The 17,239-nt window shown below is 40.5% G+C and overlaps 3 protein-coding genes and 1 non-coding gene across 4 annotated transcripts in view; 1 reads left to right on the top strand and 3 right to left on the bottom strand.

Moving 5' to 3' along the window:
* The window catches only part of mtrr (5-methyltetrahydrofolate-homocysteine methyltransferase reductase), a 30,359-nt gene extending 23,243 nt beyond the window's left edge, over positions 1–7,116 (bottom strand). The window contains exons 1-9 of the mRNA XM_061064792.1: positions 7,067–7,116; positions 6,434–6,578; positions 6,144–6,297; positions 5,872–5,989; positions 5,257–5,767; positions 5,069–5,182; positions 4,808–4,955; positions 4,608–4,696; positions 2,296–2,476 (exon numbers count right to left, since the gene is read on the bottom strand). Coding sequence (XP_060920775.1) covers positions 2,296–2,476; positions 4,608–4,696; positions 4,808–4,955; positions 5,069–5,182; positions 5,257–5,767; positions 5,872–5,989; positions 6,144–6,297; positions 6,434–6,577 — 1,459 coding nt within the window. The 5' untranslated portion in view covers position 6,578; positions 7,067–7,116. The remainder of the gene's footprint in view (positions 1–2,295; positions 2,477–4,607; positions 4,697–4,807; positions 4,956–5,068; positions 5,183–5,256; positions 5,768–5,871; positions 5,990–6,143; positions 6,298–6,433; positions 6,579–7,066) is intronic.
* A 265-nt stretch (positions 7,117–7,381) lies between these two features.
* cct5 (chaperonin containing TCP1, subunit 5 (epsilon)) lies at positions 7,382–12,091 on the top strand. Its single transcript, XM_061064793.1, has 11 exons — positions 7,382–7,604; positions 7,999–8,059; positions 8,252–8,416; positions 9,507–9,705; positions 10,119–10,311; positions 10,473–10,622; positions 10,709–10,828; positions 10,945–11,130; positions 11,233–11,370; positions 11,508–11,688; positions 11,793–12,091. Exons 1-11 carry the CDS (start codon positions 7,500–7,502, stop codon positions 11,918–11,920), a joined length of 1,626 nt encoding a protein of 541 aa, XP_060920776.1. The 5' UTR covers positions 7,382–7,499; the 3' UTR covers positions 11,921–12,091.
* Positions 12,092–12,499: 408 nt separating this feature from the next.
* Positions 12,500–15,050, bottom strand: cmbl (carboxymethylenebutenolidase homolog (Pseudomonas)). Its single transcript, XM_061064794.1, has 6 exons — positions 14,804–15,050; positions 14,411–14,625; positions 13,398–13,505; positions 13,085–13,227; positions 12,844–12,935; positions 12,500–12,774 (listed from the first exon to the last, which is right to left on the bottom strand). The coding sequence occupies exons 2-6, from the start codon at positions 14,623–14,625 to the stop codon at positions 12,595–12,597; spliced, it is 738 nt and encodes a 245-aa protein (XP_060920777.1). The 5' UTR covers positions 14,804–15,050; the 3' UTR covers positions 12,500–12,594.
* Positions 15,051–15,734: 684 nt separating this feature from the next.
* trnat-agu (transfer RNA threonine (anticodon AGU)) lies at positions 15,735–15,808 on the bottom strand. The gene has a single exon. It is a non-coding gene; the product is annotated as a tRNA-Thr (tRNA).
* Between the last annotated feature and the right edge of the window lie 1,431 nt (positions 15,809–17,239).

Genomic DNA, 17,239 nt, shown 5'->3' with positions numbered 1-17,239 from the left:
GGATATATCACTTTTAAAATCTCTGAGTGCAAAGCTTCTTTTTTTAAAAATATGTATTGCAAAAAGAAGGTCTCTGTTCCAAAAGATACAGTCTCAGGGTCCCTGATATGTTTTTCAGAAAATGAGCATTTTCAGGGGGTATCATCGATCAAACTGCACAACAATATCATCTATTCCATCTCAGCAGTCTGTCTTTCTGCAATTTATATGCATAGGTACCGTTTTAGTGGAACAAAATGAGATAGCAATGTGGTTGAACATAAAAGTTTTACTTTTAAAGCTACATGGGTAGATTCTTTGGTGCAGATGGTATTAAGGGAGAATAACAAGGGTAGTGTGCATTAAGAAGAGTTCCCCGACAAAGATTTGTTTTTCTTTTTTACATAAACCTACAAATAGCTGATTTTTAGATTTTTTTTTAAAACTCAGGGCTCTCTGAAACCGCTAAAAAAGTTTTCCACATCATATCTTCAGCCGCTACAGCTGGAATCATATGTGCTTCACAGTTCATTCTCTGTGACCAGGACCATCTCATTTCAAATTTCAAACTTCTCAGAAGTGTGAGCACAGGGACACAGACGTTTCACCGCGCTGGCGTCACTCGCTTTACTTTCTCTCACACATTGCGATTGTGCTTGAGACGAGAAAAAAAAAGTAGAAGAAAACTGCACCCTGGTACAGTTTCATTGGAGCCCTGCGGTAATGTAAATTGAAAAAGATGCTCATGGACAGCATTCAGCTCCCGGGGGCCGTGACCCCAAAGTTTTCATCTGAAACAATGGGCCATATAACAAAGAGAGCTGACTCTGAGAAGAAGGAATCTTTCTCAATTTATGCCCAGCATTAACTTTTGTAGCCAGCATGCACTTGGTCAAAGACACCTGGGCTTATACACATCTCTCCTCATTATTTATATTTAGTGTACAACAGCATAAACTCTGATCAGCAAACACCTTCCCCTCCCTTAGGTCGGGTTAATGAACCAAGAAAGGTGCAAAACTGCAGCAGTGTACTTTTACACTCTGAGTCAGAGTTGACCGTTAACCTACGGTCCTAACCGACCCCGAGTGCTTGTGTCCTTGCAAAGCTTGGTGGACCACCAGTGAACGCCTCCCCCGTCTCTGGAATAGCAGCTGTTGCCCTGCAGGGCCTCCAGTGGCACATTATTCACGAGGGCACGATCGCCGCAATTTCCAATTTCTGCATCAGTTCACCGCAAAAAAAAAACAAAAAAAAAAAAGGTGCTGTGGTTGGCAAGTGGACCAAAAATAACTGACACTAGGGTAGGCCGAGAGATGTGACGCAGCTGTTTTAGAGGACAACTCAACTTGCATGTTAAGCTGTAGCCAACTAATTTCACTGTCTGTTAAGTTTCAGTCAAAGCTTATCAGAGCCATACTGAATGGCCAGCCAACTATCTTAATGAGCAGAGAGGAAAATGTTAGTTTTCTGCAGTCAGTTGGCTCAAGGGGTCAAAAGGCGGGATGGCAGAGATGGCCGACAGCAGCAAAAAAAAAAAAATCAATATTATAAGCAGGAAGAGAAATAATGAATTAACAGACACATTCTCTTGACTTGAAGCTACATTACTGGCTTTACATTCTCAGAAACATAAAAATAACAAATTGGAGGAACATGCTCTTATGTTTGAGACAGGGAAATAAGTGTTGATCCTTTCGGGAGCCCTCTGATGCACACTGTCTGACCATTCAGTATAATTAAATGCTCTGCCTGAATCAGCCTCAAGACTCGGCTCACAAAGCTTCCTTTACTGGGGCTACAGTGACCCCTACAGGAGGAAAACGATTCAGACAGACGCACCTTCCTGCATAACAAATACAAAAGACACACTTGGCATGACCTGGGGGTCTTTAAAAAGTTAAATGAATAGATCTGAAGTCATTTATTCTACTGATAATTGAACAGGTGCAGTCTAACTCCCAATCTCATGCCAATCACTAAGAATTACTATCTGCCTGAGGCAACATTAAAAGCCTGCAATTAATTAAATGTGCATAAATTATAATAATGAAGAAAATAAACCTGCAAAACATATTCAAAATATTCAAGAATAGAGGTTTGTATTTTCATTAGTAGGCGGATAAAAGTAATGCATAAAATCTATCTTTTAGCTAAATGACCTGAAGATAAAACCACGTAGAAAAGGAGTACTGTTATTCATGCCGCCTGTTACGTAATACATCCAACAGGGATAGCTTTTAAGTATGGTGTGGTTTTTTTGGCTGATGGACTCACTGAGTGAGTAGGTGTAATAATAACACTATGCACTCTGACCTATAAGGAGGCTGAGAGGAGGCGAGCATGATGGGAAGGCGGCAAAAAGCTCCAAAATGCTGAGGCTGGGGTCCCTCACAAACAGGTTGTAATCTGCGGCGCCTTGTTTACTGCAGAGCTCCTGCAGTCTCCTCTTCTGCACACTGTCCCCTGTATGCTCCACCAGTGCACGGAGAAATGCCTGATGGGAGACAGAAATCAGATGTTAAATCAATTTAAGCTATTTTGCATATCAGAAGAGATTCCCCCCCCCCAGTTTTTGTTCCTTAGATTTAATTTCTTGACTGTAAAGAGAAGAGACATTCACACAGGGTTTGCACAGGTCTGCTCTTGTGTCTTTCCCTTCTGTCTGTGTGTGTCTTCCTGTTGGTCACTGATGGGCAGGTATCATGCAGCACCTGGAAAGACCTGGATAGTCTCCCAGGTACATTCAAGACCCAGCAGTCAACCCACGCCCCTCCCTCTTGTCGCTCCTATTAGCACCCCGTCTTTGTTTAACTGTTTAGTTCTGCAGTTAATGTCCAAACTCCAAACCACACAACCTGCACCACACATCATAAACTCCCCCATAAGCTGACACTCCAATTAACCGACAAACACACCTAATTATTTTGTAAATGATTACTGTTGAAGCCTAAAACGTTTGCACCATTTAGTTGAGCTATGTTTTCAGTTGCTATTTGTCATGACTTGTGAGATGGATCATGCCAATGTGGGAGCTTGTAACGGGTTAACCCTGAGAAACCTAAGTATCTTGATGCCTAAGTGAAATATATGTTAGACACAATCCGACCCTTCTTCATCTAGTTGGGCTTCCTTTGCCTTTGCATCCAGAGTCAAGCAGCACACCCGCGTTTTGTCGTAACTTTTGTGAGTTAGACTCTTTTCCTCTTCCCAGCATGTGAGACTGTGTTGACCAGACTGTGGTGAACATTTCAGAAGCTCATGACCAAATATTTGGGGGAATTGGGAGGGTTGTGCAGTCTACTTGGAAGACGTTGTTGTATGTTCTGATACTTGATCTAAACTTAATCAACTTGACTGGACATGTAACATATATATGACTTCTAGGGTAAGGTAGTTGTAGGTTTTGACACAAGTCCAGTGATAGAAAAGGCAGTTTTATTATGCAGAGTTCACTTGCTGCCCCCATGAAATTTTTTTTTAAAAGCTTCTAAAGATCCAGAGATATTAGCAGAGGCAAACAGAGTCATGTAATCCTTTTACAAATGCATCTAAATCAATTAATGCAATCAGTTATTAAGATTAAGATGCAGAAACGTCTGCTGTTTAACTGGCATTGCATTCATTACTGTTAATGTGATTGTTGGCTTTGATGTAACTTAACAGGATTAAAAGCATCATGAAGAAGGAATATTGAAATGCATCTCCTGAACTACTTTTAGATTAATTTCACTTCAGTATGCATCAATTAATCTCTCTGATGTAGCAATCACATCTTCTGAATATCTGTCATGCCTAAGTGTCCTGTATAATTCCAGTAATTCATTATACTTTACGAGTGTCTGAAAGGAGAGATTAGTGGTGTATACTTGTAGTTTGCTGTGGAAGAATTATTATACCCACTCTCCAATCCTTCCTGTACAGACAAGACTTCAGCACTAGTGTCTGTGTTGGGCTAAGTCTGCGGTTAGCTTCAGTAAAAACATTCACATTTGTCTCAGTAGAAAAGATGGGGCATGCCAAATATATCTCTTTGTATTCAATGCCGTTATGTAAATTACTAGGAATTGTACGTCCTAAGAGTCTGGGGTGATTTTCTTTCACTATTCTAAAAATGATGGCGTATAAAGATTATAGAGGCTGTAAATGCTTTAGTAGAACAGATTAACTGCTTGTATTACACAGACAGGTGTTGTAAAATAAAACTCTTACTGCCTTGTAAGTCTCAAGGCAACTTTTCATCCTGAAACGATCTTTTTAGTGCAGAAATTTAATAACGGAGCAAAAATACAGCAGACAAGTGAAGTACCGTAAAAGGAGCGTTTACAATAATGATGTGAGAACGTCCACACACACACACACACACACACACACACACACACACACACACACACACACACACACACACACACACACACACACACACACACACACACACACACACACACACACACACACACACACACACACACACACACACACACACACACACACACACACACACACACACACAGACTATATGAGTAGCCATCTTCATGCTCTAACTACCAAAAACATTCCACAGCAACTGGTAATATGCTACACTGAAAAGCAGCCTAGCTGTAAAACAGTGTGTGGACAAACAGTACCTTCTTAGGAACACTCCTGATCTCTAGACACCATGTGAGCAGGTACAGCAGAGAAATGTTCTGGGGGATGTAGGGTGGCACCAGAGCACCTATAAACACAGAGAAAAGCACATTTGGAAGGACGTTGAAAAAAATTAAAAAAAATGTTTTATGTTTTGTTACAATGTTCCTGTTTAAAAGTACATTTGGGACATATTTGCCTTTTTTCTTAGTGTCTTTACGCAGAGATATGTTTACTAGATGGTTCCTCTGGTCAGACAGGGCCAATCTGTGGAGCATGTCCTCCACCTCAGAGGCCCTGTTTGGGCAAAACACATCAAACGAATCCCCAGGCTGATAGCTCATTAACTGGTGGGCCAAGAAATAAAAAAAAAACATTAATAGCTCAAATTGGATTGAGCTGAGTTCATAGTGCAGGTTCCGAAAAATTTCAGCTTAGAGCATTATTCTGTCATGCTTACAGAGATGTCCAGCTCCAAGCGAAGGGCAGTTTTGACTGAATCTCCTCGGGTCAGCTGAACTGCCCTGGATATGGGAACCTCGTGAAGACTGTCTCTGTTCGCTGGTCCGTCAACCTGAAGAAAGATTTGATAGATGAAGGATGGAATAAGGCAAAAATACTGGTTTTAAAAGTCGTATCATTCCTTACCTGTTCTATGATGTCTGCCTCCTGAAGAGAGACATCCAGGTAGGAAGGAGGCAGAGCGGGAACATTAAGAGAGGACTCCGACAGCGGTGGCAGTGAGCGTGTCAGTGAGGCTGCCAGTGCAACCCCGAGAACGCCAGCATCCCCAGTTTGAGTCTCTTGTTTTGATGTAGAAACACTGGCGGCATCGTGAAACTGGGATGCCAACCCGTCACTTCCCAAAGGAGTAGCTGGAACCAGATCAGAAACAGCAGTCTGTGTAGCTGAAGCTGAAGATGAAGCAGCAGATGCAAATTTGGAGACAGTCTCTAAAGATGAATTGGCTGAATTGCAGTTCTGTTGGTCAGTGATGCTTAAGAGGCTTAGTTGGACATCTGGTATGGATGAATCTTCCTTTGTTGATTCCCCTGCTTCCCCTTTCAAGCAACTAGTCCTATCAGAAGCCATTTTTGATAATGCAGCTTTTATTGCTTTCCAGAGCCCTTCAAGCCAGGGGTCCAATACCACCTCCAGCCTAGAGAGAACAAAGTCCACGGACTTTTAGACAGCAGTGAAACAAAAAGAACAGAAAGAGATTGGTTGGGTATAAGGCTGGAAGTTTTTTTTTTCTAAACTTACCCTACACCATCATCTGCATAACCTGCTGCATAGAATTGTTCGGCTCCAAGTTCCTGTAGACGGCGCTCAATAGTCTTCCCACAATTACAGAAATTTGCATAATTTGTGTCTCCTAAAGCTGCAGCAGACAAAACAAAAACAGGTGATGATGTCTTGAGCAAGAAACTGTTTAGTAAACATTCTGCAATGATCAACATTGTACTCATTTAAACACAACTCATTTTGCAAATCAATCTCCCCGTATTTTCAGACAAAGAGCTCTGAGAAGTTACCTAAAAGTGCATAGCAAAGGTGTTTATAGTGGTCAGCGGGGAGGGTCTTCCTCTTGATGCTCTTTACAAATTGAAGGGTATTGTCTGGCGGTTCCCCGTCTCCAGTAGTGGACACAATAAACACCACTGGGGCACTCTCCTTCTCCAAATTGTACTGGAACCAATTATATGATTTATCAATAACCTGTGTTTCCACAAATCCATGTGAACACAGTCTACATTTCAAAATCATCAGGCAACACAACAATATTTTACATCCAAGTGAAGTGGTTATCATGTGCAATAGTTACCTTGTCATTTTGGTCCAGGCAACTGAGCTCAGCAACCAGTCCGTGCTGCTCTGCCTCCTCAGCAATCCCTTCTGCTATGGACTGGGCTTGTCCTTTCTGAGACCCGTACAGAACCACGAACCGAGGTTTCACCTCACAGGGCATCCTAGTGGGTCAAAAACCACTTCATTAATACATTTCAATCAATTGTTTTTTTTTGTTGTTGAGCTTTTTCTTCATATCAGCTTACCAACATCCTGTTTATTTTGACAGGCAAACAGACTACCATTGTGCAGCCCTCAAAACATAAACTTCAACACCACCATAAATAGTAGCCTCCCCGGATGTTACGTCAGTGTTTGACGTTTACCAGCGTTACTCAAAGTGCACATGGACACCAGCGTTTTATATATATTGTGATAACAAACTCTACATGTAAAAGGACATGTGTCATATAAGTGTTTAACTCAGGGACGTCTTCTGCTGAATATCTGATACCTTTTCACTGTTCTGTCTCACGGCAGATTCGCCTTTTAGCCAACACCCCCCCCGGGAGTTTAAAGTTACCCCATTTAAAACTTACTATGACTACCCATATATCGTTAAGAGCAGAACATAGTAGAGTGAAGTTCTCGGAAGATATGTCATTTTTACCTTTTCAAAACAGCTGTGGAAAGCCACAAATTCCTGTCCTTCTCCTCGATTCTGTCATCACTGGAATTCTCGCGATACCAGGGCGCAGGCTGTGGTTGAACGTGATCGGACGAAACCATATCGTTAAAACATAGACGTTTTTTAGTTCCTACCTGAAATACTATGCGTGGAAGCCGCGTGTTTCTCAAAGTATTTCTCAAAATCCCAGTTAATTATGTTTCCAATCAAGATGAAAGGTTTTTGTTTTTGCTTTAAATGGTTAATAAGAAACACTTCACGCTACTTGGTTCCGCCCTCCCCGCCCGTGGAGTCTTCCAGAAGTCGCCGGCAGACTCGTGCGGCTTGCAGCTCGGCCACACTCCAAGTTTTCACCTTAAAATCGGATCAATTTCTCCGTTAAATACCCACTAGAAGTCCTAATACATCAGCCAGCATGTCCTCATTGGGGACTCTCGCGTTCGACGAGTATGGGAGACCTTTCATCATCATTAAAGACCAGGACACGAAGACACGGTTATCTGGGATTGACGCGTTGAAGGTACAATGAGCTAGCTGGCCTTAGCTGTGTCACGTTGGTTAGCAAACTTGCGATTTTGCAATTCGTTGCATTGCGTTGACTGCGTTTAGGCAACACTGTATGTGTCAAGGAGAAGTTTTCGAAGCATATTGTGTCCTGACAATGTTACCTGCTGGCGCATCAAAGCAAGATATCTTTATCCAAAGGATTAGCTAGTCATGCTAACAGTGAGGCCCATGTGCTTTGTGGCGTATGGCCGGTGGGTGTTGCTGCAGAGGGCTGTTCCCTAATTCTTTATGTGTGCATATTTGTCCAACGTGATGGAGACATTTTCTTTGAACACAGTTGAAAACATGAATGAAAACATTTTATTTGTATTGTTTGTTAATGTGTGGATGTTTTTATGTAATTGCAGTCTCATATTATGGCAGCCAAGGCTGTGGCGTCAACACTTAAAACATCACTGGGACCTAATGGTGAGTAAGAACCAATTTGGTTAAATCATTGAGCATATTGAGTTTACGTAAAATATTATTGCATTTTTTTAAATTATACTGTACTCAATAAATATAATGTCCTTACTATCAATTGTTAAAGCAATGCTTTCTTTAAGTCAAGTTCCCACATCATTTCTCATGAACCACTTTTCCCCCCAAAATAACTTCCAGGCCTTGACAAGATGATGGTTGACAGGGATGGAGAGGTGACTGTCACTAACGATGGAGCCACTATTCTCTCCATGATGGACCTGGACCACCAGGTTGCCAAGCTTATGGTGGAGCTGTCCAAGTCACAGGATGATGAGATTGGTGATGGAACCACTGGAGTTGTTGGTATGGAAGGAACTACATGGGATCTGATGTGAAATTTTAAGGGCTGACAACATGGCTTTCTGTGCTTCTTAATGTTCTGATGGGTCCAACACGGGGTTTAACCTCTTTAACTTTAAAAATTACAAACCCAGATAGGTGTGACTGATTTCTCAGCACATTGAGAAATATGCCTTTCTCATAGATAGGCAATCAATTATAAGCATCATTTTGAAATCACATATGAAAACTAATCTGATAAAAATGCTAATCATGATTTTATCATAATTATTTTTCCATACTGATCTTAAAGACTAATTGGCAATTTACTGACCTGACTCATACTTATTTCCCTGTATAATGTAAAGCTGTGCTGATAATTAGTCTATTTGAAAAATGTTTGTTGCACCAAAATGTCTTTCCCTACATTCTGATCATTTTTTATGTACAATTTGAGCATTTTCTGCACACTTTAAAATTATCATTTAGTATTCTGTCCTCTTTTGTGTCTTTAAATCTATTTTAGTGTTCATCAGGATTTTCACACAGTGATGCATTCATTTGAAAACTTGTGGAGTTTGCATCTTTTCAGATGGCTTGTAGTTTCTGTGCAGTTTGAGTCCTGCAGAATACGTACAAATTAAGCTTCCTACAAGTAGCCTTAGCTCAGGCTTTGTTGTTTCTATGACTTTACTGGACTAACTTTAGGGTGAGCTGATGTGAGAACACAGCTGTAAATATTAAGTAAAATAACCACTAATAATTGGGAGGTGGTTATGACATTTACATCCTGTTACTGGCTCACAACCATGGCCAGAACGATACCCATGGAAGTAACTGTTTAGTTATGGTTTCTATTCCACAGTGTGTTCTTGTCACGTCACCTAGCATTGATGTATAAGCAAAAACTGTCAGTACAGCGTCAGACTGTGTTGCTTTGTCCGTGCTACATTTCCTATGACAGACGTGTGAACAACAAACTCGGGAAGTTTTCAGGGTCTGCCTGCAATTTTCAGGAATGCATATGTGCAAATGGCTCAAAATGTCCTTACACAGTTCGGCCACATTCCAGTAATTGCCAGTGTAAATATCTTACTCTCATTCTCTTCCTCAGTTCTAGCTGGGGCTCTGCTTGAGCAGGCCGAGCAACTGCTGGACCGTGGGATCCACCCCATCAGGATCTCTGACGGTTACGACCAGGCCGCACGCTTCGCTATCGAGCAGTTGGACAAAATTGCAGAAATTCTACCCTGTGACCCCAACAACACAGAACCTCTCATTGAGACTGCCATGACAACGCTGGGATCCAAAATGTGGGTATTTCAGACACAAGTGCAGATTTTGCTGTTATAATGTGTCAATACATTTGCATTGTATTCCATTACTCAACTACATTTAGTTTACAGTTTATAATAGTAGTTCTATATATCATAAGTTAGCAGTGTACAAGATAAATTGGTAACTTTGTGTATAATGCCAATTTACTGATTTGGACTATAATACTGCAGATGTAAAAACAAAAAAATGAATATCAGAGAAATGTGAGTCTAGCAAATTACAAACCTGAAATGTTAACTCCCGAGACTTAGAAAGAGATTAACTTGTGGATGACTGCCTCCCACTCTGTCCCCATCACGTAAATGTCTTGAGAAGTGTCTGTGTGCCTGGCAGATGATTTTAGCTTGTTGCACCAGCTATATTATTAATGACCCACATTGTCTTTCAGCATCAACCGTTGCCACAGACAGATGGCTGAGATTGCAGTGAACGCCGTCCTCACCGTGGCAGATATGGAGAGGAAGGATGTCGACTTTGAGCTCATCAAGATGGAGGGAAAAGTTGGAGGGAAGCTGGAGGACACACAGCTCGTCAAGGGAGTCATCGTTGACAAGGAGTTCAGCCACCCTCAGATGCCTAAGGTACAAATATTTAACCTTTGATTTCATATGAAATTAAATAGTGCATGCGAGAAATGTAGTAACATAAGTAATGATTCTGCAGCAACAATACAAATTTTCTTCCATGTTTTTGTACTGTCACAATGAGATCCTGATGCTAGCATATTCTTTTTACAATCCAGGTTCTGAAAGATGTCAAAATCGCTATCCTTACCTGCCCATTTGAGCCCCCTAAGCCCAAGACCAAGCATAAGTTGGATGTGACCTCTGTGGAAGACTACAAAGCCCTTCAGAAGTATGAGAAGGAGAAGTTTGAAGAGATGATCCATCAGGTCAGAAATAAAGCATCTCCAGCATTAGAAACTTGACTCCTCCCATGTTGTTGATCTTAAAATATATGCTCTTACTTCTGTTTCAGGTCAAAAGTAACGGCGCTAACTTGGCAATTTGCCAGTGGGGCTTTGATGATGAGGCCAACCATCTCCTGCTGCAGAACGAGTTGCCGGCTGTGCGCTGGGTTGGAGGGCCTGAGATTGAGGTAAGACACGTGCTTTTTGATTTAGCACTACATTAACTCTTGCATCAATTGTGTGTTCTCATTTTGTGACACAAGTGATGATTGTTGATACAAGATTTAAATTGTTTTCTCTGCAGTTGATTGCCATTGCCACAGGAGGGCGCATCGTGCCGAGGTTCAGCGAGCTGACTCCAGAGAAGCTTGGCTCAGCTGGTATAGTGAAGGAGATCTCCTTCGGCACCACAAAGGATCACATGTTGGTCATCCAGGAGTGCAAAAACACCAGGGCTGTTACCATTTTCATCCGTGGAGGCAACAAAATGGTAATTACAATTGTGACTTTTTTTATTCTGCCTAGATACCCATACATTTGTTAACCCACTGTATGCCTTTGTATTTACCTTTTACTATATCTACTGCTTTAGATCATTGAAGAGGCTAAGCGCGCTCTCCATGATGCTCTGTGTGTCATTCGCAATCTGGTGAAAGACAACCGTGTGGTGTATGGAGGAGGAGCTTCAGAGATTTCATGTGCTCTTGCCGTCAACCAGGCCGCAGATAGGGTAAGGAATCCTCAAACCTGCTAATACTTGTTTTTTTGTAAGCTCCTTTTCTCCCATCTTCCTTTGCAGTGAAAAATACTGTTCATATTTTTGTGCTGCTCTGATCTGTCTGTTTTTCTGCCCCTCTCCTTTTTTAGTGCCCATCATTGGAGCAGTATGCCATGAGGTCATTTGCCGATGCTCTGGAGGTTATCCCAATGGCTCTGGCTGAGAACAGCGGGCTGAACCCAATCCAGACCATGACGGAGATCAGAGCCAAACAGGTCAAAGAGAACAACCCTTACTTGGGCGTCGACTGTCTTAACAACAACACCAATGGTAAGAAAGCTGCATGTCTGACAATTCCAGCATTGCACTTAAATGTTAACAGTCAAAGAAATAGTTGAAGGATAATAAAAAATAAATGTATCTTCCCTACACAGACATGAAGCAGCAACACGTTGTCGAGACTCTGATTGGCAAGAAGCAGCAGATCCTACTCGCCACTCAAGTAGTGAAGATGATCCTAAAGATTGACGACATCCGAAGCCCAGGAGAGAGCGAGGACTGAAGGCCTCATGGAGCATGTTAATGTTTCTGAGCTGCTCTAGAGGTTGTAGGCACTTCCCCGAGCACCATTTACAACCCGCACTGCATATTGCTATTTATCATTTGATACAAAATGTTCAAGCTGTTGACGTATCATAGTCTCCATTAAAATGTTGGTCCGTAGAAACTTTCAGACTTTTGTTTTGATTTCAAGCCCCAAATAAGCTGGAAAACTGGATCTTTATTTATGTATTGTCACATGCACATTGGATTTTTCATAAATAAAAAAAACATCTTTATTTTCTACATACATTACATTTTAAATTGCATGCTTCCATTAAGGTACCACTGCATTATTAATAATTATTTGGCAGAAGTGCTGATTAGTTTTTTCTTCACTGTAAATCACATTTTATTACAATCAATACAAATCACAGTTCCTCTGTATCCACAGCCTCAAGAACATTTAGACCTCTGACAAAAATTGCAAAAAAGATTTAAACAGCTTTAATATCAGCCATCATACTAAACCATGACCACCAATCACAACCATTAGTATGCTGTGAACGACACATTTAATATTTAACTTTTTTATTTAACTGTTTTTCATTCGGCCAACGCAAAAGATAATTGTATAAAAATACAATGTATGGCTCTAGCATAGTGTTGCTGATTATTTATACCTGACCTTCTCATTTACATGTACTTATTGAGCCAGTTGAGTAAGTCTGCCCTGGCCTCCAGGATGCTGGGTTTGTCGTCTGGGTTCATTTCCTCATTCTTTCGGTGGACAAAGCCATGAGTCTGACCAGGAAAGATCTTCACATGATAATCAGTCTTGCATTTCTCCTTTAGCTTCGCCTCAAGGCCATTGACCTGAAGAGTTTAGGGATATTAGTACTGGTATGTAAAATGTAAAGTATACTCATGAGAGATCATACAGACCTGGTCCAGCGGGATATAGGAGTCATTCCCACCAAAGATAAACAGCGTAGGAAACTTCAGTCCATACCTGTCCTCTTGGTCACGGATGATCCCTGCACAGTACCACACGAGCCCATCATATAAAGAACCATGTATGTTCACTATTATGCATGCTTTCCATTTGTACTCATTTCTAGATACGAGTAGCCCACTCTAATGTTTGCAAAGTCATGTTAAATCACTGAGCAGTAGTATTGCAGACCGTAGAGTGACACTCCAGCTTTGATGTCTGGATAATTGAGAGACAGGTAATGGGTGGCTCTCCCTCCCCAGCAGAAGCCCACTACTCCAATGTGTTTGGCCCCACACTGCCCCTTCAGGAACCTCAACGTTGCATCCACCTCTCTGAAGAAGGAAATGTACAAATCTATATTTTCAACAATTCATACAGGAAAGAAGTGAGGATGGTCACTTTTAAAAACACCACGTCATATAATAAGCTCCCAATTAATGACCAAAAATATAAAAATAATGGTACATGAACTGCTAAAATAAAAAAAAGGTTTTATAGTTACTTCTTAATGTCTGTTGCGCTTCTCTCTTTAAGCCACTCCTGTAGTGTGGACCAGTCATGTGACGGGGTCCATGGCTCCTTGCCAACAAAGAAGTCCGGACAGACTGTACTGCTCAGCGAGAACAAACATGGCAGAACAAACACACTGTCACCGTTTGATACTGTTACCACAACACAGCAGGTTATCATGTAGCACAAGGTCTTTACAGTGTCATGCCACATAGTCTGAAATGTAGGGGGGGCTATTAAAAAAAGTCTCAATTCCTCCACTATGATACATCCTAGAGAGATGCTCCGTTAAACCTGATTCATGCTTCTAGAAGTCGGCGTGGAGATATTGCACAATGGTGGCCAGCGCGAGGATAGTGCACGGAGCGTCTGAGGGCCCAGCTGCGGCCAATCACCTCCAAGGTTCTTTAACAGCGCTGACCGCGTTGCAATGAATGGCTAGTTACACTACAAATTTGAACAGTGTAACGTACTTCCGGGCCCTGTACTGAAGGGTCAGTCCGTTCTTCGGGCCGTGTTGAGCCGTATGCAACGACCCAACGTTCACAGGGACCGTGCGCACCGACGAAGCATGAATTAGGTCATAGTCACACTGCCCTAAAACTTTGTATTAACAAAACCATAATACTTACTGTAAACCCTTGTTGACTTCAAAATGACAGACACAACATGTTTAACGTTACCTTGGAAACACCGGATGTTAAGTAGAGGACCGCTGTATAAGGAAGTGGGAACTGCTACTGCCGTACTTTTGCTGTATGTGCCGCTGTGTTAAAAACGTAATGTAAATGGATACATTGTCAGGTGCCTTAACATCCGTATAGTATTTGGTTCTGTCTGGCCTGGTCATTGAAACTACGGTCAACACTGTGGGGTGGGGGTGGAGTGCCTCAACGTTATCTTTTGTTATTATTTTCATTGAGAGCCCCCTGGAGGTGGATTAACATACTGTGCGTTGCACTGGTCCCCAGTCTCCCCTACAACAGCCTACACTGGTCTACTCACGTGTATCCATTAGAAGCAAGCATATCAGCCATGTATCTGGTGTTGGGAAGCTCCCAGCCAAAGATGTCGTGTATGACAATGATGGCCTTGTCAGATGCAGCAGATGGTTTAACTGCATAAGATTTGATGTGCTCTATCTGGACCTCCTGACCGAGTCCCCCATACTCCATCCGATCACCGATATCACAGGGACATGGCTTGGCTTCATTCGCCATCTGCTGACAAAACAGGAGCAGACAGACAGTTCAGAGTCAGCTGGGAATTTTAAAGTCAGATTTTTTTTACTTTATCATGTAAGCAGAAATTGCACCCGTAGCTTTAACCCCTGTTCTCTCTCTCTCTCGTGACGAAAACCGAAGTAGTCTAAAATACATGTGCAAATAGAAACCATACCGTGTAGTTCTACGATTTCCAAACACAACGAAGTTTTTTTACAAGGCTCAGGAGCTTTCAGGCAAAGTTCTTCTTTTTCTTCTTTGGTATTTTCTGGAGGTTTGCACCCGTAAATGTTGCTTTACCGCCACCCACTGTATTTTATTAGTTCACTTTTCCAACAGTGCCCATATTTCCAGTTTCCACTTTTCCACCCAGTGATCCATGTTCTTGTAATTGTCCGCTCTATTCAGTCAAAGTTCATCGGTTAACCGAAGCTTGTGAACGAAGCCTGTCAAGACCTTCAAAATAAAAGCTTTTAAGATATTCTAAATGTGAGAAGATTTGAGAGAACCCTAAGTAGGTTGGGAGGAAAAATATTGTTTAAATGCAAATGCTTCTATTCAAAATTAAACAGCAGGTTTATTTCCTAAAGACTCCTTCAGTCTCTAAAGTATTTTAAGTAAAAACAATGATTACATTTTTGCAACATTTAACAGTTAAAATCTGTGAAAACAGTTAAAAACAAATAATAAACCCTAAAATAGATAGATAGATTCAAAAGGGCTTTGTTGACAAAAGGAAACATATTTACATCGGCGATGTGGGAAAAAAAAGGAATAAAGGAAGGAGGATTTTCTTCATTATTATATACATAAAAACAGTTGTTGATTAACTTAAAAAATACATGTTGAAAATATAACTGTTCTTATACATACAATACATATATACAGATGAGTCCAGATATTAGGATAAAATAGAAAAAATGTAAAAAGAATTAAGTTCCTACTCCTTTTTCTGTGTATATTTAGATGTTTTTGTATGTACTTGCAAAGGCATTGAGATACAAAGAGCTTTTCTCTATTAATCGACGTTCTGCTATTTCTATCAGCCAATTTATTAATCCTACACATATCACAGTTCAATGGGTTGTTAATGACTAGTATTGAAAAGGCACCGCTGGGATTTGAACCCAGGATCTCCTGTTTACTAGACAGGCGCTTTAACCAACTAAGCCACGGCGCCGATAATTATTTAAGGTCACCGCCGGTACAGATCTCACAATCAACCATGACACAATGAGCCACTCCAGAAATTAAGTTTTTGATTTAAAACATTATCTTCATAACAATCTTCTGCCTAAGGCTCGCTGTCCATCTGCCTCTACGTTAGACCTTTTAGTGTTGCACTAGTCGATGAAAAAATAAACCACATCAAAATCTTCCCTTATGCTAATTTGTTACTTTTTTCTGAAGCATCAACCTAAATTTTAAATGACAAAATAAATAAGAAGAAAGCTTTTGCCATTTACCTGCATAATTATCTATGTATTCATATACGTAAAGGCCTACATTTATAACATGTGAAATAAGTTGTTCTCATTTTTTAGGAGGCTGTTTCAAAGAAAATAACTATTAAGTAATCATTTTGTTTTTGTTTTTTTATTTAGTAGTAAGTAGTTGCTCGTACAAACTATTCTACGACAATGAAAATGTTTTCAAAAGGTTGACAAAGTTAAACCTGAAAAAAGTAAGCAGACAATTCAAATAAAAACATGTGGAGTAGTCAAAATAAATCATATAAAATGTACATGAATGAAACATCTGGAGTAAAATATCGATATTTCTCTTTTTTTTTTCAGAAGACGGGTCGTTGTAAAAAGTTGTAAAAAAAAAAAAAACTTTAGTTCAACTCTCATCCTGCAGATGGCGCTGTTTATCTTAGGGTTATGGTACATGACGATATAAGATAATAAGATAAGATAAGATATACTTTATTCATCCCAGCAGGGAAATTTAGATGTTCCAGCAGCCAGCATACAAACACACAACATAACACATATATATACATACATATCCCACCCATACAAAAAACATGAGCCCACAATACATAGCCAGGATAAAAAAGTGGTATGGATGGTCCATGTGCATAAGTAGCTGTTACTCATAGATAACAGTACAAAATACTAGCTCTGCCAGTGCATAGTATGATAGATAAATAAAGAATTATTATAAAAAAAGCAGTCAAGTGTGCAAATATACAGGTGCAAAATACAGTTTGATATATGTAGCTCAGGCTAAAGTTTAAAAGTTTAAATGTCTTCTGTCCTTACTTAAAGGGGAGTCGTTATAAAGTGCAATTGCAGTAGGTAAAAAAGTATTTTTAAATCTGTCCTTTTTGCAGCTTAGCTGTACATGTAGCTATATAAGATAAGATAAGATAAGATACTTTATTCATCCCAGCAGGGAAATTTAAGTGTTCCAGCAGCCAGCATACAAACAAACACACAACACAACACATATATATACATACATATCCCACCCATACAAAAAAACATGAGCCCACAATACAGTTTGATATATGATATATGTAGCTCAGGCTAAAGTTTAAAAGTTTAAATGTCTTCTGTCCTTACTTAAAGGGGAGTCGTTATAAAGTGCAATTGCAGTAGGTAAA

Source organism: Labrus mixtus, chromosome 19 (assembly GCF_963584025.1).
Source record: "Labrus mixtus chromosome 19, fLabMix1.1, whole genome shotgun sequence".
NCBI lineage: Eukaryota > Metazoa > Chordata > Actinopteri > Labriformes > Labridae > Labrus > Labrus mixtus.
This window is presented reverse-complemented; position numbering and strand designations above follow the sequence as displayed.